Consider the following 25266-nt stretch of genomic DNA (forward strand, 5'->3'; position numbering starts at 1 on the left):
AAAAAGAATTTATGAACCTCAGATGATGTCTTCAAAATGTTAATTATGAATTAATTCCACTTTTATCAAAGAAATACAACACACTACCAAACTCGCTCATCCATGTCTTTCTGGACCTTGCTTTGTGCACTGGTGTGCAGTCATGTTGGAACAGGAAGGGGTCATCCCCAAACAGTGGTGTAATGTAACAAAGTAAAATTACTTCGTTACAGTACTTCAGTATTTTTTGAGAGTTTTTGTACTTTACTTGAGTTTTTATATTTCTGTCAACTTTTACTTCACTACTTTTTTGAAACAAATTCTATACTTTTACTCCGATACATTTGCTTTTCGGCATCTTCGTTAGCATATCGTTATTGTTGCTCAAACAGTAGAGTAGTGCGCTAGCAGCACTAAGCTCATGTGTTCAGTTTCATCATGATGAAATGTATAGCTTTAAAGTAAAATAAAGTAATGTTAAAGTAATGTAATTCACTTTGGGTTTACTCTTATCTCTGTGTTAACCCAGACTCTTAATCAGAGTCCTGTATCACTGTGTCCACAGGCTCAGGTCAGTCAGATACAGGCTCAGATACAGGCTCAGTTCAGTCAGATACAGGCTCAGATACAGGCTCAGATACAGGATCAGGGTCAGTCAGATACAGGGACAGACACAGGCTCAGACACAGGCTCAGGTCACTCAGATACAGGGTCAGTTCAGTCAGATACAGGGTCAGGGTCAGTCAGATACAGGGACAGACACAGGCTCAGATACAGGCTCAGGTCAGTCAAATACAGGCTCAGGTCAGTCAGATACAGGCTCAGGTCAGTCAGATACAGGGTCAGATACAGGCTCAGGTCAGTCAGATACAGGGTCAGATACAGGCTCAGGTCAGTCAGATACAGGGTCAGGGTCAGTCAGATACAGGGACAGACACAGGCTCAGGTCAGTCAGATACAGGCTCAGATACAGGCTCAAGTCAGTCAGATACAAGGTCAGGGTCAGTCAGAGACAGGCTCAGGTCAGTCAGATACAGGCTTAGATACAGGCCCAGGTCAGTCAGATACAGGCTCAGGTCAGTCAGATACAGGCTCAGGTCAGTCAGATACAGGCTCAGATACAGTCTTAGGTTAGTCAGATACAGGGTCAGGGTCAGATACAGGCTCAGGTCATTTAGATACAGGCTCAGATACAGGCTCAGATACAGGATCAGGGTCAGTCAGATACAGGGACAGACACAGGCTCAGACACAGGCTCAGGTCACTCAGATACAGGGTCAGTTCAGTCAGATACAGGGTCAGGGTCAGTCAGATACAGGGACAGACACAGGCTCAGATACAGGCTCAGGTCAGTCAAATACAGGCTCAGGTCAGTCAGATACAGGGTCAGATACAGGCTCAGGTCAGTCAGATACAGGGTCAGATACAGGCTCAGGTCAGTCAGATACAGGGTCAGGGTCAGTCAGATACAGGGACAGACACAGGCTCAGGTCAGTCAGATACAGGCTCAGATACAGGCTCAAGTCAGTCAGATACAAGGTCAGGGTCAGTCAGAGACAGGCTCAGGTCAGTCAGATACAGGTTTAGATACAGGCCCAGGTCAGTCAGATACAGGCCCAGGTCAGTCAGATACAGGCTCAGGTCAGTCAGATACAGGCTCAGATACAGGCTTAGGTTAGTCAGATACAGGGTCAGGGTCAGATACAGGCTCAGGTCATTTAGATACAGGGTCAGATTCAGGCTCAGTTCAGTCAGATACAGGCTCAGATACAGGCTCAGATACAGGATCAGGGTCAGTCAGATACAGGGACAGACACAGGCTCAGACACAGGCTCAGGTCACTCAGATACAGGGTCAGTTCAGTCAGATACAGGGTCAGGGTCAGTCAGATACAGGGACAGACACAGGCTCAGATACAGGCTCAGGTCAGTCAAATACAGGCTCAGGTCAGTCAGATACAGGCTCAGGTCAGTCAGATACAGGGTCATATACAGGCTCAGGTCAGTCAGATACAGGGTCAGATACAGGCTCAGGTCAGTCAGATACAGGGTCAGGGTCAGTCAGATACAGGGACAGACACAGGCTCAGGTCAGTCAGATACAGGCTCAGATACAGGCTCAAGTCAGTCAGATACAAGGTCAGGGTCAGTCAGAGACAGGCTCAGGTCAGTCAGATACAGGCTTAGATACAGGCCCAGGTCAGTCAGATACAGGCTCAGGTCAGTCAGATACAGGCTCAGGTCAGTCAGATACAGGCTCAGATACAAGCTTAGGTTAGTCAGATACAGGGTCAGGGTCAGATACAGGCTCAGGTCATTTAGATACAGGGTCAGATTCAGGCTCAGTTCAGTCAGATACAGGCTCAGATACAGGCTTAGGTCACTCAGATACAGGCTCAGATATAGGCTCAGGTCAGTCAGATACAAGGTCAGGGTCAGTCAGAGACAGGCTCAGGTCAGTCAGATACAGGCTTAGATACAGGCCCAGGTCATTCAGATACAGGCTCAGATACAGGATCAGGTCAGTCAGATACAGGGTCAGGTCAGTCAGATACAGGGTCAGGTCAGTCAGATATAGGCTCAGATACAGGCTTAGGTTAGTCAGATACATGGTCAGATACAGGCTTAGGTTAGTAAGATACAGGGTCAGATACAGGCTCAGGTCATTCAGATACAGGGTCAGGGTCAGTCAGATACAGGGACAGATACAGGCTCAGGTTAGTCAGATACAGGCTCAGATACAGGCTCAGGTCAGTCAGATACAGGCTCAGATACAGCCTCAGGTCACTCAGATACAGGCTCAGATACAGGCTCAGGTTAGTCAGATACAGGCTCAGGTCATTCAGATACAGGCTCAGATACAGGCTCAAGTCAGTCAGATACAAGGTCAGGGTCAGTCAGAGACAGGCTCAGGTCAGTCAGATACAGGCTTAGATACAGGCTCAGATACAGGCTCAGTTCAGTCAGATACAGGGTCAGGGTCAGTCAGATACAGGGACAGACACAGGCTCAGGTCAGTCAGATACAGGCTCAGATACAGGCTCAGGTCAGTCAGATACAAGGTCAGGTCAGTCAGATACAGGCTCAGGTCAGTCAGATACAGGCTCAGGTCAGTCAGATACAGGGTCAGATACAGGCTTAGGTTAGTCAGATACAGGGTCAGGGTCAGATACAGGCCCAGGTCATTCAGATACAGGCCCAGATACAGGCTCAGGTCAGTCAGATACAGGCTCAGGTCATTCAGATACAGGCTCAGATACAGGCTTAGGTTAGTCAGATACAGGGTCAGATACAGGCTCAGGTCAGTCAGATACAGGCTCAGATACAGGCTTAGGTTAGTCAGATACAGGGTCAGACACAGGCTCAGATACAGGCTCAGGTCAGTCAGATACAGGCTCAGGTCAGTCAGAAACAGGCTCAGATACAGGCTCAGGTCAGTCAGATACAGGGTCAGGGGCAGCAGGATCAGAGACAGACACATGCACTGATCAGGAAATGGCCATGTCCATGCTGGTGCTGTAATGAAGCATAGATTCCCCAGTCAGATACAGGGACAGACACAGGCTCAGGTCAGTCAGATACAGGCTTAGATACAGGCCCAGGTCAGTCAGATACAGGCTCAGGTCAGTCAGATACAGGCTCAGGTCAGTCAGATACAGGCTCAGGTCAGTCAGATACAGGTTCAGATACAGGCTTAGGTTAGTCAGATACAGGGTCAGGGTCAGATACAGGCTCAGGTCATTCAGATACAGGGTCAGATACAGGCTCAGGTCAGTCAGATACAGGCTTAGATACAGGCCCAGGTCATTCAGATACAGGCTCAGATACAGGATCAGGTCAGTCAGATACAGGGTCAGGTCAGTCAGATACAGGCTTAGATACAGGCCCAGGTCATTCAGATACAGGCTCAGATACCGGATCAGGTCAGTCAGATACAGGCTCAGGTCATTCAGATACAGGCTCAGATACAGGCTTAGGTTAGTCAGATACAAGGTCAGGGTCAGTCAGATACAGGGTCAGATACAGGCTTAGGTTAGTAAGATACAGGGTCAGATACAGGCTTAGGTTAGTAAGATACAGGGTCAGATACAGGCTCAGGTCATTCAGATACAGGGTCAGGGTCAGTCAGATACAGGGACAGATACAGGCTCAGGTTAGTCAGATACAGGCTCAGATACAGGCTTAGGTTAGTCAGATACAGGGTCAGACACAGGCTCAGATACAGGCTCAGGTCAGTCAGATACAGGCTCAGGTCAGTCAGATACAGGCTCAGGTCAGTCAGAAACAGGCTCAGATACAGGCTCAGGTCAGTCAGATACAGGGTCAGGGGCAGCAGGATCAGAGACAGACACATGCACTGATCAGGAAATGGCCATGTGCATGCTGGTGCTGTAATGAAGCATAGATTCCCCATGCAATGTTTTCAAGATGACCGTTAATAAAAGCTAGATATTCAGTTTTATATGAGTATATGAAAGTCTGCTGCATTTCTCTTCATCACATTTTTGGCTATTTTTTTTATTTTCAGGAGGCAGACCGCCTGTGGAAAAAGAAGAATAAACACTGTTCCAGAAACCAGGAAAGATGACAAAAGCTTTAGTCTGAATGTTCAGGGCTGCCATTACAGTAGTGTTCTTGCTTATACAAGATGTACTTGTTTGATATATAAAATGCAGTTTTTATTTTTTTTGTATAATATTTTTAAAGTATTTGACTCTGCACTTCTGTTTCTGCCCATTGCAGTAGTTTTATTGCTGCAGTTTTTATAATTCTGTGTTGAGGGCTGTTACTGCTAGTTCTGTCCTATGTTGAAAAAAGAAAGAAATAAAATAAAGTTTTATTAAAGCAGTGAGTGTTACTGAGAGAGAGAGAGAGAGAGAGAGAGAGCTGTTTATTTATATTATAACAATGGCTTCTTGTCAGAGTCAAGCTCAAAATAAGTCTTTAAATTAGAATTTATTTCTAGACTCTTTATTTTTGTCTGTGTGCTAGAGACAGATCAACATCATTATGGAGTTGCATGCCATCATAAAGGGTTAAATGCATTGCAAAGTGATGTTATTGTTGTGTTGCACGACATGCAGTCTGGTCAGCCTTTCGTTCCAGCGTCCGTGACCTTCCATGTTTGGCGCCAGAGAATAAGTAGAAGGGATGAGGAGGAAGACAATCAAGTAGTCCCTTCTGGTAAGAACCATCAGAGTAATAAATGAAGTAAAAATTAACCCTTAATAGACATGAATATAGTTTGGTTGAAGGGTGTTTTTTTTTTGGTGGGGGTGAGTTTGCAGTGATATAAATGGGTAATGTGACTGTCTACATTTGCAGCTAAAATGTAAATACAGAGAATGTATGTACTGTTATAGGAAGATTACTGTAATATAACTTGTGTACATACTGAGTGATGTTTTTCTGCTGTACAAAACAGATGCTGTACTATTAAACTAACGGTTTCTGCTTCCTTTTATGTAGTTAAAATCAGACTATTTAGTTGACACATACCTGGAGGACAGAGGGAGTATCAAGCAATTCTCCCAGCACATCCACAGAGTCTGTAAAAAATGAGTTTTCTGTGACTCAGAATAATGACTTCAATTACAAATAACATTTTCTATCATACATTTACAAAAACAGCCAAGGTTATTAACTAGTAGGTAAGATTAGGAGAAATACTGTATCGTGTTGAGAGCTTAAAACGGGTAGCCATGTTTTCTAGTGCATTAGCATTAAGCTAACTATTAAGTTAAAATCAAGCATTAATAATAAAAGAGAATATTTTACCATCTACTGACTTTAATGTTTTATTCTGCACAATACAATATTTAGCTGCCAAGCTATATAGCCAGGTTTGTTAGCAGTGTAGCTAATGTTAGACCAGTGTGTCCACTCTGCCGGTTAGTGTTTGAACCTGTCTTAAGCAAGTGAGAAGATTTAATTAATACGTTTAAGGTTTCTTATATGTGTGTCTATTGTAGTATCGTGTCAAACCTCCTGTTATTATGCTAAAGAGTATTTTAATGAACTGGACAAGTGTATCACTGTACAATCATTAGTATCATAGCATATCGTTATTGTTGCTCAAACGGTAGAGGAGTGCGCTAGCAGCACTAAGCTCGTGTGTTCAGTTTCATCATGATGAAATGTATAGCTTTAAAGTAATGTCATTCACTTTGTGTTTATTCTTATCTCTGTGTTAATCAGAGTCCTGTATCACTGCATCCACAGGCTCAGGTCAGTCAGATACAGGGTCAGATACAGGGTCAGATACAGGCTCAGATACAGGTTCAGATACAGGCTCAGATACAGGTTCAGGTTAATCAGATTCAGGGTCAGATACAGGCTCAGGTCAGTCAGATACAGGGTCAGATACAGGCTCAGGTTAGTCAGATACAGGCTCAGGTCAGTCAGATTCAGGGTCAGGGGCAACAGGACCAGAGACAGACACATGCACTGATCAAGTCCATGCTGGTGCTGTAATGAAGCATAGATTCCCCATGCAATGTTTTCAAGATGACCGCTAAAAAAAGCTAGATATTCAGTTTTATATTAGTATATGAAAGTCTGCTGCATTTCTCTTCATCACATTTTGGCTCTTTCCCCGATATATTCAGGAGGCAGACCGCCTGTGGAAAAAGAAGAATAAACACTGTTCCAGAAACCAGGAAAGATAAAAGCTTTAGTCTGAATGTTAAAATTATATAAATTAAAATGATAAAAACTGCAGCAATAAATCTACTGCAATGGGCAGAAACAGAAGTGCAGAGTCAAGTACACTGAACAAAATGATAAACGCAACACTTTCGTTTTTGCCCCCATTTTTCATGAGCTGAACTCAAAGATCTAAGACTTTTTCTATGAACACAAAAGGCCTATTTCTCTCAAATTTTGTTGACAAATCTGTCTAAATCTGTGTTAGTGAGCCCTTCTCCTTTGCCGAGATAATTCATCCACCTCACAGATGTGGCAGATCAACATCATTATGGAGTTGCATGCCATCATAAAGGGTTAAATGCATTGCAAAGTGATGTTATGAAGGTAATTAAAACACATTTATTCCACAATTTGCTGCACATAGTTTATAACTAATAAATACAGGTCTCATCCAAAGTCTCAGGATGTGGAGTTTGGGTCAGTGTGTGTCCTAAACTGTGCCTGTGGTCACAGCATCTACTCAGTCTCTGTAAGCACAACCCCAGTACTCTGCTCCTCTAGGAAGAAAGCAATGTCATCCACACCTACACAAACTGGAACATGTCAGAAGCATTTTAGACATATTACACCTGATTCCTTGGACAATTAAGGCATCTAACTAACGTATACATTGCTATCGATTACATGTCGCGGTGTGTAATCGCCCATCTTCTCACTTGCTTAAGACAGGTTCAAACACTAACCGACAGAGTCGCGCGTCAGGGACGTCACTTTACTGATTGACTGATTGGAGAGTAGGTTGAGAAGCAGTGGACCAATGGGGACTTTTATCCCGCCCCTAAACTGCATAAAACCCTACGCGTGTTTTGAAAAGTGTTTGGAGTTGGAGTTGAAGTTGAAGGTCGCAAGACTTGAAGACTAGTTTCTGATTCCTGCTACAGCACGACTGTATATCTCTTTCATTCCTGCAACACTTTGGCGATTGGATTCCTTCATCGACTCTGCACCACCAGGGAGGATGAACTTCAGAGGAGAAGACGCGCTACAGCGGCAGGAGGACGCGGACCCTCAGCCCGGATGGACCGGACTATACGACCCCTGGACCGGTGAGTTACTGACTTTTTACCTTTTCCGTAAAGTAACAAGTGCTTTAGTGAGCAAAACTGTGTTAAAAACAGCACTAAACAGGCGGAAACGCCATTAGGAATATCGTTTTGTATGGTTCAACAGTTTTGGGGGAAAAAAAGCGATCTGTTCGTTGTTATTTGGCTAATCGTTTTGTTGACATGATAATTATCCTAAGGTTTGTGGGTATAAAGTGGTCTAAAATGGATAAAGTTGGACCTTTTTAAGCCAAATAACTGGCAAAATTAGCAGGTTTACTGAAGTCGAGCTGGAGGAGGAGAAATATTAGCGAAGATTAGCTAGGCGGCTAGTTAGCATAGCTACTGTGGCTAAATAATTGTTTCCCAGTGTTCCGAGTCCACAAAAGTGATGAGAAACCTCGGAGTAAACACTGATAAAGTAAAAAAAACTAACCCTTAATAGACATTAATCTAGTTTAATCTGAAAGTTTTTGTCGCGGGTGAGTTAGCAGTGAGAGAAGTTGGTCATGTGACTGTGTACATTTGCAGCTAAAACGTAAATGGAGAGAATGTATGTAGAGTTATAGGAGGATTACTGTAATATAACTTGTGTACATACTGAGTGATGTTTTTCTGCTGTACTATTAAACTAAAGGTTTGTGCTTCCTATTGTGAGTTGTGCAGATGTTTCTCATTTGTCTTTTGACACAGGGAGACTAGGGGAACAAACACGTCAAGACGAGCTCAACTACAGCGAGCAGAGTGACTCTGAGGATGAGGAAATTGTGTTTATTCTGCAGCAGGATGTGCAAGATGGAGGCGATGAGAATGAGGTCACTGTGAGGAGCTCATCCCCTGTTAGGAGCCCATCCCCACCTGCATGGAGCCCATCCCCACCCATGAGGGTCCTGTTACCTGTATGGGACCTATCACCAGCAAGGAGCCCATCCCCAACCATCAGGAACCCATCCCCACCTGCATGGAGCCCATCCCCACCCATGAGGGTCCTGTTACCTGTATGGGACCTATCACCAGCAAGGAGCCCATCCCCACGTGTATGGAGCCCATCCCCACCTATTAGAAACCCATCCCCACCTATTAGAAACCCATCCCCACCTATTAGAAACCCATCCCCTTTAAGGACCCCAATCCCTATAGTACGTCCCACGCCATCCTACGCCATCCCACCCCTTCCCATTGTTGTGTTGCACGACATGCAGTCTGGTCAGCCTTTCGTTCCAGCGTCCGTGACCTTCCATGTTTGGCGCCAGAGAATAAGTAGAAGGGATGAGGAGGAAGACAGTCGAGTAGTCCCTTCTGGTAAGAACCATCAGAGTAATAAAGGAAGTAAAAATGAACCCTTAATAGACATGAATATGGTTTGGTTGAAGGGTGGTGGGTTTTTTATTTTGGTGGGGGGGTGAGTTTGCAGTGATATAAATGGGTAATGTGACTGTCTACATTTTCCGCTAAAATGTAAATACAGAGAATGTATGTACTGTTATAGGAAGATTACATACTGAGTGATGTTTTTCTGCTGTACTATTAAACTAACGGTTTCTGCTTCCTTTTATGAGTTGTGCAGATGTTTCTCATTACGTTTGCTACGTTCCAGCATATCCTGTTCTAGACCAGGGGAAGAGGTGGAGGGAGGAAGAGGAAGACGATGAATTCTTCCCTTCTAGTAGACGACAGCGTGTGGAACCTGAGTGGGAGATGCAGGTAGTCACAAGGCCCCTCCAATTACCAGTTGAAGTGATTCCTGCACTAAGCAGTGATCTTTGAGCAAACCCCAAAGATCACCCCGTACTCATCATGTGGTAAGTATCAGTGGTAGGTATCTGTGGTAAGTATTTGACCTCTAGTCTTTCGCTTTAGTCTGGTTTTATTTTTCTTACTTTTCTTAGTCTAAATTTGTAGTGAATTTCACTTCCAGACTCCAGCAGTAGTAGCGTTAAACCATTTTCATGACGGACTGAATTTTGGTAAGATAATAGTAGTAGTTATCGCAATTATGTTAGTTTATAATTGTCTGGTTAGTGTTTAATGTATAGGCTTGTTACTTTAGTATGTTGTATATTTAGGAAATATGAATTAGTATTTATTATAGAACTTATAATTAACCAGTTTTCTGTTCATATATGTGTAGGTTATGCATATTGCTGCAAATATTTATGCTGTTGTAAATATGTATATATTAAGTATTTAAGATTTAGGATTTTAAGATTAAGTTGTACAGAAGTAGTGCACTCCCACCCCCAAATGCCCCTAACCCCTGTTTAAAAATATATCTTAAATATAAAAAAATAAATGTAGTTTGTAATAAGTTCATGTTTGCTCTCATTAATAAGCAATAAAAGTTCTTTATTTTTCTTCAACACTCATGTGTCAAGTGTCTCTTATAACACACTATAAGCATTTCTCATTGCTTTCACATATAATTACAATGTAGAAATAAACCTTTCTCCCATTAGCAAATACATTCCTGCCAACAGTCTGAACATGTTAAATCTGTATAATTAATAATCTGCTGTTGCCGTAATGCCTCATAAACTGATAATGGGTTAATCTTAAGGTGGAATTTTACGATTACGTGTTTAACTTCGATCTCACAAGCGACTTTACTGAGTTTACTGATGAGACCCATAAACTAATGCAGTGTGAGGAAGAAACATCCACTCTGAATATGGAGGAAAAGCTATCAGAGAGAGACAGGAGGGTTTTGATTCCTTTCTGTTTATACATTGTAAGAAAGTTTCCTTCATTTATGGTATAATAACCTGTACTGTTAAAGAACAATATTGCTTAATTCTATATCGGCATTTTTCTAGAGCTACAGACATTTCACTGTGAAATACTGACAAAAACCTGTAAAAGTATTTTCTTCTCATAAACAATCATTTCAAAAAAACCAACTTGCTAAAGTGGCATTAAATATAGTTGTCAAGGCAGGGGTGTGTTAAAGGCAGAGAGAGAGTAGCCCGTGTGTGTAAAAGTGTCACCATAATAGTGTCACAATACACAATCAAATACAAAAAGGTGAGCCTGGAGAAGAAGAATGTTGTTGGCAGTGGACAACTTTCTTTAGAAAAATGTTTTCTCCAAAATCCATAGAGGATGGCCCCTGGTCCTGTTGCGGAGGTGTCCATGATGAAGAACATCAGAGTGTCTTAGGATGGGGCCAAGGTGAGGAGTTCAAATGCTATTTTTTAGCTTTATAAACCTGATGAGATAAAATGATCTCCAAACAAAGCTGATATAAAGTACCTCTGACATTTCTAAAAATCCCTCAAATGAAATAAAATAACGACTCGCACGTGATTCCTAGTCATTCATTAAATACAAAACATTAAGTGTGACACTTTTTAAAATCCCTACATCTGTTGAAAAAAAATGCTGTTGACTTTTACCTGCTGATATTTAGTAGGTTGTTTTAAAAGATTTTATAGTACTATACACATGTATGAAGAGCCATACCTTAGGTTTTGCAGTCCCTGCTTTGGCTGTTTGTTGCATAGAAACTACAGCAATGTATTGGTGTAAGATGAGTCAAAGTCAATAGTTTTTTTACAGTATGACACAGATCACAAGATGAGCTAATAACAGTGCTCCAGTCCTGTGAAAGTCAAGTTTAATCTATAAGGCATTTATTCTTTGACACTGAACTTTTTCACTTTTTCTGTTCATGTATTTCAGTTCCATCAGTGACCACTGTAAATACTTGAATGTGGAAGGGGATAGTTGTAAGATTTGATGTTTATTGAATGATTCCAGGGTGAAGATGAAAATACATGAAGTGATGGAACTTCTGTGTACAGTTAACTCAGCATTCAGACATTAATATAAATCGTGACCACAGATATCCTGAGAGACATATCTCAAAGATATTCAAGTACGTGTGACCTCTGTTTTTCCTCAGATTGCAATTTTCAGCTTCCATTCTTCTGGTTTTACATACAGTATAACCCATTTGAAGTGTTGAAGTACTGATTGAGTGTTTTATTAGTCTTTAGTTAGTCTTACATGATTCCAGTTGATAGATTTATAGTTCTTTTTAGGACAGAGGCACCAGCAGGCACAGTCTGTAAAGGCATCTGTACATATTGTGAGGAAATATTGTTTTTACAGGAGACTGCGAGCCAGGCCAAAACTGGGATGTCTGCCTTTACATGCACACGAATATAATACAGTGTTGGCCTGCCCTTTCAGCTATAACAGCTTCAACTATTCTGGGAAGGCTTTTTAGCCTTGTGTTTATGGGAATTTCTGACCATTCCTCAAGGTGCGCATTTGTGAGGTCCGGCACTGATGTTCGACGAAAAGGTCTGGGTCACAGGCTCCGCTCTAATTCGTCCCAGTGCAGGCCAGTCGCGTTCCTCCGCACCAAACTCGCTCATCCATGTCTTTACGGACCTTGCTTTGTGCACTTTGTGTAAGGGGCCAAGCCCAGCTCCTGAAAAACAACACCTGAATTCAATGATTTGGAAGGGTGTCCCAAAACCCTTGGTCGACTTTGGGTAGCAGGCTTACTATCGATAGCTAGTAAAATACACCTAGCTGGCTGTAGAATGATCTTCCTCAAACTCTTTACGTTTACTTAGGGCTGCTACTAATACTATTGGACATCGGGAGCACCGGGACATTTCCCGGTGGCCTGACGATTGTTCTGGCCTGATGTCAGCGAAGCACTGCCTGATTGGCTATTTCCAGAGGCAGGTAATAGGTGTGCTGGACTTGAAGCGGTGCTGCGCGGACCGATCGGTATATGAGGTTAAAGTACCGCGAGAGTGACTTAAGAGTGTGCGCTCGAATATGTGCCAGAATCACTCTCGCGATACTTTGGTGTCTTCATTTGACAGACGGACACTTTCATGCAAAGCAAATTACAATAGATAAAATCAAAGCAACAAACGAGCAACATGTAAGTGCTGTGCTGTGACAAGTCTCGTTTATTCTAACGCAGTACATGTAGCAACGACAAACTAGCACACTGTTTTAGAGATGGGGATAGAGTATTTTCTAGTGCCAAATTTCACCGGAGATTTCTTTTTTTTTATTAAGTTTAAGCTAAGCAAAACTAACATACAGGCTATACTCTTAGAACAATCTGTGCTTTTATGATTTATGAGATCATCAATGGTAGGGCTGTAATCATGGGGACACATAGTTGATGGCTGCACAAGTAATATAAGTATATATTATTGAATGTGTTTATTTCATATTGCAGAGCAACTAGATGTGGAGAGAGAGATTCAGGGAAAGATGAAAAAGACAGTGAAAGCCTTGATAATCCATTTGATTATTTTGCCCATCCTCAGTCCAAGGATTTTGATTTATTCACTAGTGCTAGTACTAGTTTACTCTTACTGGTCTGTTCTTATGCCATTGAGTGAACATTGTTATCTGTTATTTAGACTGTCATAGCTTTTGTTAAGTTTGTGTTTCTGATACTTTTGATATACTGTACTTGATCACTGGAAATACATAAAATATATGGTTCAATATTTAAACGTGTATCTGTGTAAAAGTGTAAACCAATTTTATATTTGTCTGTGGTGTGGTAATATAGATGGTGTATTCCTAGTGAGTTTTTGAGGGTTCATTTAGGCTTATTTATTCATTTTTAATTGGTCTGGTAGTCTACCTGTTACATCAACTAATAGGGTTAGCCTACAAGATTAGCAGTCTGGTGGATTACATGAACAGGGTGGCGGTGACGGCGGCAGCAGCAAAGGTGGCCTGGGTTGGAGTCAAATTCCCGGCCTGGATTATTGTCCTAGTCCGCCACTGGGATTGACAGAACACAACGAAAGCATGGAAACCTAGAACGTGACAGTCCCTGAACAAACAACAAACAAGCGGTGGGGTATACACAAACAAAAAAAGCAGCCTTTGATGAATCACCTGCCAGCACCCCCTCTGGTGGTCAGGCAGGGAACTGTCCCAGTAGTTCCTGAGAGTGTGTATGGTAAACATGAACAAGGTTGATTAATTACTCAGCTATTATTTTTCATTCCAAGATTAAGTATTGGTAATTATACATATAGAATTTTTAGTCCTCTCATCCAATATTCCATTATAGAAAGCACCATCACAGTTGGCAAATTCACGTCGTTCATACCAATCGTTCAATATTACTGAATCAGTTACACTCTTAATAAATGTTGCTGCCAGTTTCCTGTTTTAAAAATGTGACATATCCAGTCATATGAAACAAAATCACAATAAATTTCAAACGCAGGAATAAATCATCAGGAACATAAGAAGATTTAGAAGCAATATATGTAATGTTAAACCAGAAATTGTAATTCATGTGGATTTGTTGTGTGTTTATATTGTTCATATTTTTACATACTAGAAAGTCAGGAAGTGTCCCGGAAGTGAAATGTCAGAGGTCACACTGGCATTCTGGAGATGCTCTCTTCTGCTGAAGAGGAGGTGTAGTGTCCTGGGTTTAAGGGAGAGGGTTCTCTGTATACCTGGATTACTGGAGCTTAATGAATTATGGGCTACTTCTGGTTTAAATTGTAGGTTGTATTTAGATATGGTGACTTACGTCCAAACATTACATCAGTATAACTCAGGGAAAGATACTGCTTAAGCTGTTTCTCTGTATATTCTGGCATATTTTCTCCAAGGTTGCCTGATTTTTCTTCAGTTGACACATCAGAGCCAGACGTGTGTCCACCTCGGGCAGTTTAATTCTACCTAAATTGACTTGTTTTGCTGTCCTAACAGTAGATGCCTTTCCATTAATTCTATCTGCACTCCAGTGTCAGGTTAGTATCATGAAACCATGAAGAAAAAAGAATTTATGAACCTCAGATGATGTCTTCAAAATGTTAATTATGAATTAATTCCACTTTTATCAAAGAAATACAACACACTACCAAACTCGCTCATCCATGTCTTTCTGGACCTTGCTTTGTGCACTGTTTGTGCAGTCATGTTGGAACAGGAAGGGGTCATCCCCAAACAGTGGTGTAATGTAACAAAGTAGAATTACTTCGTTACAGTACTTCAGTATTTTTTGAGAGTTTTTGTACTTTACTTGAGTTTTTATATTTCTGTCAACTTTTACTTCACTACTTTTTTGAAACAAATTCTATACTTTTACTCCGATACATTTGCTTTTCGGCATCTTCGTTAGCATATCGTTATTGTTGCTCAAACAGTAGAGTAGTGCGCTAGCAGCACTAAGCTCATGTGTTCAGTTTCATCATGATGAAATGTATAGCTTTAAAGTAAAATAAAGTAATGTTAAAGTAATGTAATTCACTTTGGGTTTACTCTTATCTCTGTGTTAACCCAGACTCTTAATCAGAGTCCTGTATCACTGTGTCCACAGGCTCAGGTCAGTCAGATACAGGCTCAGATACAGGCTCAGTTCAGTCAGATACAGGCTCAGATACAGGCTCAGTTCAGTCAGATACAGGCTCAGATACAGGCTCAGTTCAGTCAGATACAGGCTCAGATACAGGCTCAGATACAGGGTCAGGGTCAGTCAGATACAGGGACAGACACAGGCTCAGGTCACTCAGATACAGGGTCAGTTCAGTCAGATACAGGGTCAGGGTCAGTCAGATACAGGGACAGACACAGGCTCAGATACAGGCTCAGGTCACTCAGATACAGGGTCAGTTCAGTCAGATACAGGGTCAGGGTCAGTCAGATACAGGGACAGACACAGGCTCAGGTACAGGCTCAGGTCACTCAGATACAGGGTCAGTTCAGTCAGATACAGGGTCAGGGTCAGTCAGATACAGGGACAGACACAGGCTCAGATACAGGCTCAGGTCACTCAGATACAGGGTCAGTTCACTCAGATACAGGGTCAGTTCAGTCAGATACAGGGTCAGTTCAGTCAGATACAGGGTCAGGGTCAGTCAGATACAGGGACAGACACAGGCTCAGACACAGGCTCAGGTCACTCAGATACAGGGTCAGTTCAGTCAGATACAGGGTCAGGGTCAGTCAGATACAGGGACAGACACAGGCTCAGATACAGGCTCAGGTCACTCAGATACAGGGTCAGTTCAGTCAGATACAGGGACAGACACAGGCTCAGATACAGGCTCAGGTCAGTCAAATACAGGCTCAGTTCAGTCAGATACAGGGTCAGATACAGGCTCAGGTCAGTCAGATACAGGGTCAGATACAGGCTCAGGTCATTCAGATACAGGGTCAGGGTCAGTCAGATACAGGGACAGATACAGGCTCAGGTCAGTCAGATACAGGCTCAGATACAGGCTCAGGTCAGTCAGATACAGGCTCAGATACAGGCTCAGGTCAGTCAGATACAGGCTCAGATACAGGCTCAGGTCAGTCAGATACAGGCTCAGATACAGGCTCAGATACAGGCTCAGGTTAGTCAGATACAGGCTCAGATACAGGCTCAGATACAGGCTCAGGTTAGTCAGATACAGGCTCAGGTCAGTCAGATACAGGCTCAGATACAGGCTCAGATACAGGCTCAGGTTAGTCAGATACAGGCTCAGGTCAGTCAGATACAGGCTCAGATACAGGCTCAAGTCAGTCAGATACAAGGTCAGGGTGAGTCAGAGACAGGCTCAGGTCAGTCAGATACAGGCTTAGATACAGGCCCAGGTCATTCAGATACAGGCTCAGATACAGGCTCAGGTCATTCAGATACAGGCTCAGATACAGGCTTAGGTTAGTCAGATACAGGGTCAGATACAGGCTCAGGTCATTCAGATACAGGCTCAGGTCAGTCAGATACAGGCTCAGGTCATTCAGATACAGGCTCAGATACAGGCTTAGGTTAGTCAGATACAGGGTCAGACACAGGCTCAGATACAGGCTCAGGTCAGTCAGATACAGGCTCAGGTCAGTCAGATACAGGCTCAGGTCAGTCAGAAACAGGCTCAGATACAGGCTCAGGTCAGTCAGATACAGGGTCAGGGGCAGCAGGATCAGAGACAGACACATGCACTGATCAGGAAATGGCCATGTCCATGCTGGTGCTGTAATGAAGCATAGATTCCCCATGCAATGTTTTCAAGATGACCGTTAATAAAAGCTAGATATTCAGTTTTATATGAGTATATGAAAGTCTGCTGCATTTCTCTTCATCACATTTTTGGCTATTTTTTTTATTTTCAGGAGGCAGACCGCCTGTGGAAAAAGAAGAATAAACACTGTTCCAGAAACCAGGAAAGATGACAAAAGCTTTAGTCTGAATGTTCAGGGCTGCCATTACAGTAGTGTTCTTGCTTATACAAGATGTACTTGTTTGATATATAAAATGCAGTTTTTATTTTTTTTGTATAATATTTTTAAAGTATTTGACTCTGCACTTCTGTTTCTGCCCATTGCAGTAGTTTTATTGCTGCAGTTTTTATAATTCTGTGTTGAGGGCTGTTACTGCTAGTTCTGTCCTATGTTGAAAAAAGAAAGAAATAAAATAAAGTTTTATTAAAGCAGTGAGTGTTACTGAGAGAGAGAGAGAGAGAGAGAGAGAGAGAGCTGTTTATTTATATTATAACAATGGCTTCTTGTCAGAGTCAAGCTCAAAATAAGTCTTTAAATTAGAATTTATTTCTAGACTCTTTATTTTTGTCTGTGTGCTAGAGACAGATCAACATCATTATGGAGTTGCATGCCATCATAAAGGGTTAAATGCATTGCAAAGTGATGTTATTGTTGTGTTGCACGACATGCAGTCTGGTCAGCCTTTCGTTCCAGCGTCCGTGACCTTCCATGTTTGGCGCCAGAGAATAAGTAGAAGGGATGAGGAGGAAGACAATCAAGTGTAGTCCCTTCTGGTAAGAACCATCAGAGTAATAAATGAAGTAAAAATGAACCCTTAATAGACATGAATATAGTTTGGTTGAAGGGTGTTTTTTTTTTGGTGGGGGTGAGTTTGCAGTGATATAAATGGGTAATGTGACTGTCTACATTTGCAGCTAAAATGTAAATACAGAGAATGTATGTACTGTTATAGGAAGATTACTGTAATATAACTTGTGTACATACTGAGTGATGTTTTTCTGCTGTACACAACAGATGCTGTACTATTAAACTAACGGTTTCTGCTTCCTTTTATGTAGTTAAAATCAGACTATTTAGTTGACACATACCTGGAGGACAGAGGGAGTATCAAGCAATTCTCCCAGCACATCCACAGAGTCTGTAAAAAATGAGTTTTCTGTGACTCAGAATAATGACTTCAATTACAAATAACATTTTCTATCATACATTTACAAAAACAGCCAAGGTTATTAACTAGTAGGTAAGATTAGGAGAAATACTGTATCGTGTTGAGAGCTTAAAACGGGTAGCCATGTTTTCTAGTGCATTAGCATTAAGCTAACTATTAAGTTAAAATCAAGCATTAATAATAAAAGAGAATATTTTACCATCTACTGACTTTAATGTTTTATTCTGCACAATACAATATTTAGCTGCCAAGCTATATAGCCAGGTTTGTTAGCAGTGTAGCTAATGTTAGACCAGTGTGTCCACTCTGCCGGTTAGTGTTTGAACCTGTCTTAAGCAAGTGAGAAGATTTAATTAATACGTTTAAGGTTTCTTATATGTGTGTCTATTGTAGTATCGTGTCAAACCTCCTGTTATTATGCTAAAGAGTATTTTAATGAACTGGACAAGTGTATCACTGTACAATCATTAGTATCATAGCATATCGTTATTGTTGCTCAAACGGTAGAGGAGTGCGCTAGCAGCACTAAGCTCGTGTGTTCAGTTTCATCATGATGAAATGTATAGCTTTAAAGTAATGTCATTCACTTTGTGTTTATTCTTATCTCTGTGTTAATCAGAGTCCTGTATCACTGCATCCACAGGCTCAGGTCAGTCAGATACAGGGTCAGATACAGGCTCAGGTCAGTCTGATACAGGCTCAGATACAGGCTCAGATACAGGTTCAGGTTAATCAGATTCAGGGTCAGATACAGGCTCAGGTCAGTCAGATACAGGCTCAGATACAGGCTCAGATACAGGCTCAGGTTAGTCAGATACAGGCTCAGATACAGGCTCAGATACAGGCTCAGGTTAGTCAGATACAGGCTCAGGTCAGTCAGATACAGGCTCAGATACAGGCTCAGATACAGGCTCAGGTTAGTCAGATACAGGCTCAGGTCAGTCAGATACAGGCTCAGATACAGGCTCAAGTCAGTCAGATACAAGGTCAGGGTGAGTCAGAGACAGGCTCAGGTCAGTCAGATACAGGCTTAGATACAGGCCCAGGTCATTCAGATACAGGCTCAGATACAGGCTCAGGTCATTCAGATACAGGCTCAGATACAGGCTTAGGTTAGTCAGATACAGGGTCAGATACAGGCTCAGGTCATTCAGATACAGGCTCAGGTCAGTCAGATACAGGCTCAGGTCATTCAGATACAGGCTCAGATACAGGCTTAGGTTAGTCAGATACAGGGTCAGACACAGGCTCAGATACAGGCTCAGGTCAGTCAGATACAGGCTCAGGTCAGTCAGATACAGGCTCAGGTCAGTCAGAAACAGGCTCAGATACAGGCTCAGGTCAGTCAGATACAGGGTCAGGGGCAGCAGGATCAGAGACAGACACATGCACTGATCAGGAAATGGCCATGTCCATGCTGGTGCTGTAATGAAGCATAGATTCCCCATGCAATGTTTTCAAGATGACCGTTAATAAAAGCTAGATATTCAGTTTTATATGAGTATATGAAAGTCTGCTGCATTTCTCTTCATCACATTTTTGGCTATTTTTTTTATTTTCAGGAGGCAGACCGCCTGTGGAAAAAGAAGAATAAACACTGTTCCAGAAACCAGGAAAGATGACAAAAGCTTTAGTCTGAATGTTCAGGGCTGCCATTACAGTAGTGTTCTTGCTTATACAAGATGTACTTGTTTGATATATAAAATGCAGTTTTTATTTTTTTTTGTATAATATTTTTAAAGTATTTGACTCTGCACTTCTGTTTCTGCCCATTGCAGTAGTTTTATTGCTGCAGTTTTTATAATTCTGTGTTGAGGGCTGTTACTGCTAGTTCTGTCCTATGTTGAAAAAAGAAAGAAATAAAATAAAGTTTTATTAAAGCAGTGAGTGTTACTGAGAGAGAGAGAGAGAGAGAGAGAGAGAGAGAGAGCTGTTTATTTATATTATAACAATGGCTTCTTGTCAGAGTCAAGCTCAAAATAAGTCTTTAAATTAGAATTTATTTCTAGACTCTTTATTTTTGTCTGTGTGCTAGAGACAGATCAACATCATTATGGAGTTGCATGCCATCATAAAGGGTTAAATGCATTGCAAAGTGATGTTATTGTTGTGTTGCACGACATGCAGTCTGGTCAGCCTTTCGTTCCAGCGTCCGTGACCTTCCATGTTTGGCGCCAGAGAATAAGTAGAAGGGATGAGGAGGAAGACAATCAAGTGTAGTCCCTTCTGGTAAGAACCATCAGAGTAATAAATGAAGTAAAAATGAACCCTTAATAGACATGAATATAGTTTGGTTGAAGGGTGTTTTTTTTTGGTGGGGGTGAGTTTGCAGTGATATAAATGGGTAATGTGACTGTCTACATTTGCAGCTAAAATGTAAATACAGAGAATGTATGTACTGTTATAGGAAGATTACTGTAATATAACTTGTGTACATACTGAGTGATGTTTTTCTGCTGTACACAACAGATGCTGTACTATTAAACTAACGGTTTCTGCTTCCTTTTATGTAGTTAAAATCAGACTATTTAGTTGACACATACCTGGAGGACAGAGGGAGTATCAAGCAATTCTCCCAGCACATCCACAGAGTCTGTAAAAAATGAGTTTTCTGTGACTCAGAATAATGACTTCAATTACAAATAACATTTTCTATCATACATTTACAAAAACAGCCAAGGTTATTAACTAGTAGGTAAGATTAGGAGAAATACTGTATCGTGTTGAGAGCTTAAAACGGGTAGCCATGTTTTCTAGTGCATTAGCATTAAGCTAACTATTAAGTTAAAATCAAGCATTAATAATAAAAGAGAATATTTTACCATCTACTGACTTTAATGTTTTATTCTGCACAATACAATATTTAGCTGCCAAGCTATATAGCCAGGTTTGTTAGCAGTGTAGCTAATGTTAGACCAGTGTGTCCACTCTGCCGGTTAGTGTTTGAACCTGTCTTAAGCAAGTGAGAAGATTTAATTAATACGTTTAAGGTTTCTTATATGTGTGTCTATTGTAGTATCGTGTCAAACCTCCTGTTATTATGCTAAAGAGTATTTTAATGAACTGGACAAGTGTATCACTGTACAATCATTAGTATCATAGCATATCGTTATTGTTGCTCAAACGGTAGAGGAGTGCGCTAGCAGCACTAAGCTCGTGTGTTCAGTTTCATCATGATGAAATGTATAGCTTTAAAGTAATGTCATTCACTTTGTGTTTATTCTTATCTCTGTGTTAATCAGAGTCCTGTATCACTGCATCCACAGGCTCAGGTCAGTCAGATACAGGGTCAGATACAGGCTCAGGTCAGTCTGATACAGGCTCAGATACAGGCTCAGATACAGGTTCAGGTTAATCAGATTCAGGGTCAGATACAGGCTCAGGTCAGTCAGATACAGGCTCAGATACAGGCTCAGATACAGGCTCAGATACAGGCTCAGGTTAGTCAGATACAGGCTCAGGTCAGTCAGATTCAGGGTCAGGGGCAACAGGATCAGAGACAGACACATGCACTGATCAAGTCCATGCTGGTGCTGTAATGAAGCATAGATTCCCCATGCAATGTTTTCAAGATGACCGCTAAAAAAAGCTAGATATTCAGTTTTATATTAGTATATGAAAGTCTGCTGCATTTCTCTTCATCACATTTTGGCTCTTTCCCCGATATATTCAGGAGGCAGACCGCCTGTGGAAAAAGAAGAATAAACACTGTTCCAGAAACCAGGAAAGATAAAAGCTTTAGTCTGAATGTTGAAATTATATAAATTAAAATGATAAAAACTGCAGCAATAAAACTACTGCAATGGGCAGAAACAGAAGTGCAGAGTCAAGTACACTGAACAAAATGATAAACGCAACACTTTCGTTTTTGCCCCCATTTTTCATGAGCTGAACTCAAAGATGTAAGACTTTTTCTATGAACACAAAAGGCCTATTTCTCTCAAATTTTGTTGACAAATCTGTCTAAATCTGCGTTAGTGAGCCCTTCTCCTTTGCCGAGATAATTCATCCACCTCACAGATGTGGCAGATCAACATCATTATGGAGTTGCATGCCACCATAAAAGGTGCAGAAGGATTTAGGGTTAAATGCATTGCAAAGTGATGTTATGAAGGTAATTAAAACACATTTATTCCACAATTTGCTGCACATAGTTTATAACTAATAAATACAGGTCTCATCCAAAGTCTCAGGATGTGGAGTTTGGGTCAGTGTGTGTCCTAAACTGTGCCTGTGGTCACAGCATCTACTCAGTCTCTGTAAGCACAACCCCAGTACTCTGCTCCTCTAGGAAGAAAGCAATGTCATCCACACCTACACAAACTGGAACATGTCAGAAGCATTTTAGACATATTACACCTGATTCCTTGGACAATTAAGGCATCTAACTAACGTATACATTGCTATCGATTACATGTCGCGGTGTGTAATCGCCCATCTTCTCACTTGCTTAAGACAGGTTCAAACACTAACCGACAGAGTCGCGCGTCAGGGACGTCACTTTACTGATTGACTGATTGGAGAGTAGGTTGAGAAGCAGTGGACCAATGGGGACTTTTATCCCGCCCCTAAACTGCATAAAACCCTACGCGTGTTTTGAAAAGTGTTTGGAGTTGGAGTTGAAGTTGAAGGTCGCAAGACTTGAAGACTAGTTTCTGATTCCTGCTACAGCACGACTGTATATCTCTTTCATTCCTGCAACACTTTGGCGATTGGATTCCTTCATCGACTCTGCACCACCAGGGAGGATGAACTTCAGAGGAGAAGACGCGCTACAGCGGCAGGAGGACGCGGACCCTCAGCCCGGATGGACCGGACTATACGACCCCTGGACCGGTGAGTTACTGACTTTTTACCTTTTCCGTAAAGTAACAAGTGCTTTAGTGAGCAAAACTGTGTTAAAAACAGCACTAAACAGGCGGAAACGCCATTAGGAATATCGTTTTGTATGGTTCGACAGTTTTGGGGGAAAAAAGCGATCTGTTCGTTGTTATTTGGCTAATCGTTTTGTTGACATGATGATTATCCTAAGGTTTGTGGGTATAAAGTGGTCTAAAATGGATAAAGTTGGACCTTTTTTAAGCCAAATAACTGGCAAAATTAGCAGGTTTACTGAAGTCGAGCTGGAGGAGGAGAAATATTAGCGAAGATTAGCTAGGCGGCTAGTTAGCATAGCTACTGTGGCTAAATAATTGTTTCCCAGTGTTCCGAGTCCACAAAAGTGATGAGAAACCTCGGAGTAAACACTGATAAAGTAAAAAAAACTAACCCTTAATAGACATTAATCTAGTTTAATCTGAAAGTTTTTGTCGCGGGTGAGTTAGCAGTGAGAGAAGTTGGTCATGTGACTGTGTAGATTTGCAGCTAAAACGTAAATGGAGAGAATGTATGTAGAGTTATAGGAGGATTACTGTAATATAACTTGTGTACATACTGAGTGATGTTTTTCTGCTGTACTATTAAACTAAAGGTTTGTGCTTCCTATTGTGAGTTGTGCAGCTGTTTCTCATTTGTCTTTTGACACAGGGAGACTAGGGGAACAAACACGTCAAGACGAGCTCAACTACAGCGAGCAGAGTGACTCTGAGGATGAGGAAATTGTGTTTATTCTGCAGCAGGATGTGCAAGATGGAGGTGATGAGAATGAGGTCACTGTGAGGAGCTCATCCCCTGTTAGGAGCCCATCCCCACCTGCATGGAGCCCATCCCCACCCATGAGGGTCCTGTTACCTGTATGGGACCTATCACCAGCAAGGAGCCCATCCCCACCTATTAGAAACCCATCCCCACCTATTAGAAACCCATCCCCACCTATTAGAAACCCATCCCCTTTAAGGACCCCAATCCCTATAGTACGTCCCACGCCATCCTACGCCATCCCACCCCTTCCCATTGTTGTGTTGCACGACATGCAGTCTGGTCAGCCTTTCGTTCCAGCGTCCGTGACCTTCCATGTTTGGCGCCAGAGAATAAGTAGAAGGGATGAGGAGGAAGACAGTCGAGTAGTCCCTTCTGGTAAGAACCATCAGAGTAATAAAGGAAGTAAAAATGAACCCTTAATAGACATGAATATGGTTTGGTTGAAGGGTGGTGGGTTTTTTTATTTTGGTGGGGGGGTGAGTTTGCAGTGATATAAATGGGTAATGTGACTGTCTACATTTTCAGCTAAAATGTAAATACAGAGAATGTATGTACTGTTATAGGAAGATTACATACTGAGTGATGTTTTTCTGCTGTACTATTAAACTAACGGTTTCTGCTTCCTTTTATGAGTTGTGCAGATGTTTCTCATTACGTTTGCTACGTTCCAGCATATCCTGTTCTAGACCAGGGGAAGAGGTGGAGGGAGGAAGAGGAAGACGATGAATTCTTCCCTTCTAGTAGACGACAGCGTGTGGAACCTGAGTGGGAGATGCAGGTAGTCACAAGGCCCCTCCAATTACCAGTTGAAGTGATTCCTGCACTAAGCAGTGATCTTTGAGCAAACCCCAAAGATCACCCCGTACTCATCATGTGGTAAGTATCAGTGGTAGGTATCTGGGGTAAGTATTTGACCTCTAGTCTTTAGCTTTAGTCTGGTTTTATTTTTCTTACTTTTCTTAGTCTAAATTTGTAGTGAATTTCACTTCCAGACTCCAGCAGTAGTAGCGTTAAACCATTTTCATGACGGACTGAATTTTGGTAAGATAATAGTAGTAGTTATCGCAATTATGTTAGTTTATAATTGTCTGGTTAGTGTTTAATGTATAGGCTTGTTACTTTAGTATGTTGTATATTTAGGAAATATGAATTAGTATTTATTATAGAACTTATAATTAACCAGTTTTCTGTTCATATATGTGTAGGTTATGCATATTGCTGCAAATATTTATGCTGTTGTAAATATGTATATATTAAGTATTTAAGATTTAGGATTTTAAGATTAAGTTGTACAGAAGTAGTGCACTCCCACCCCCAAATGCCCCTAACCCCTGTTTAAAAATATATCTTAAATATAAAAAAATAAATGTAGTTTGTAATAAGTTCATGTTTGCTCTCATTAATAAGCAATAAAAGTTCTTTATTTTTCTTCAACACTCATGTGTCAAGTGTCTCTTATAACACACTATAAGCATTTCTCATTGCTTTCACATATAATTACAATGTAGAAATAAACCTTTCTCCCATTAGCAAATACATTCCTGCCAACAGTCTGAACATGTTAAATCTGTATAATTAATAATCTGCTGTTGCCGTAATGCCTCATAAACTGATAATGGGTTAATCTTAAGGTGGAATTTTACTATTACGTGTTTAACTTCGATCTCACAAGCGACTTTACTGAGTTTACTGATGAGACCCATAAACTAATGCAGTGTGAGGAAGAAACATCCACT

At 41.5% G+C, this 25266-nt stretch overlaps 2 protein-coding genes across 2 annotated transcripts; both read left to right on the plus strand.

Moving 5' to 3' along the window:
• Nucleotides 1-7436: 7436 nt before the first annotated feature.
• On the plus strand, nucleotides 7437-9981 carry LOC131362058 (WW domain-binding protein 11-like). Its single transcript, XM_058403786.1, has 3 exons — nucleotides 7437-7731; nucleotides 8422-9030; nucleotides 9326-9981. Exons 1-3 carry the CDS (start codon nucleotides 7644-7646, stop codon nucleotides 9493-9495), a joined length of 867 nt encoding a protein of 288 aa, XP_058259769.1. The 5' UTR covers nucleotides 7437-7643; the 3' UTR covers nucleotides 9496-9981.
• A 12450-nt stretch (nucleotides 9982-22431) lies between these two features.
• Nucleotides 22432-24857, plus strand: LOC131362072 (formin-like protein 2). Its single transcript, XM_058403809.1, has 3 exons — nucleotides 22432-22726; nucleotides 23417-23905; nucleotides 24202-24857. The coding sequence occupies exons 1-3, from the start codon at nucleotides 22639-22641 to the stop codon at nucleotides 24369-24371; spliced, it is 747 nt and encodes a 248-aa protein (XP_058259792.1). The 5' UTR covers nucleotides 22432-22638; the 3' UTR covers nucleotides 24372-24857.
• The last annotated feature ends 409 nt before the right edge of the window (nucleotides 24858-25266 follow it).

Source organism: Hemibagrus wyckioides, linkage group LG11 (assembly GCF_019097595.1).
Source record: "Hemibagrus wyckioides isolate EC202008001 linkage group LG11, SWU_Hwy_1.0, whole genome shotgun sequence".
In the NCBI taxonomy this organism is placed as follows: domain Eukaryota; kingdom Metazoa; phylum Chordata; class Actinopteri; order Siluriformes; family Bagridae; genus Hemibagrus; species Hemibagrus wyckioides.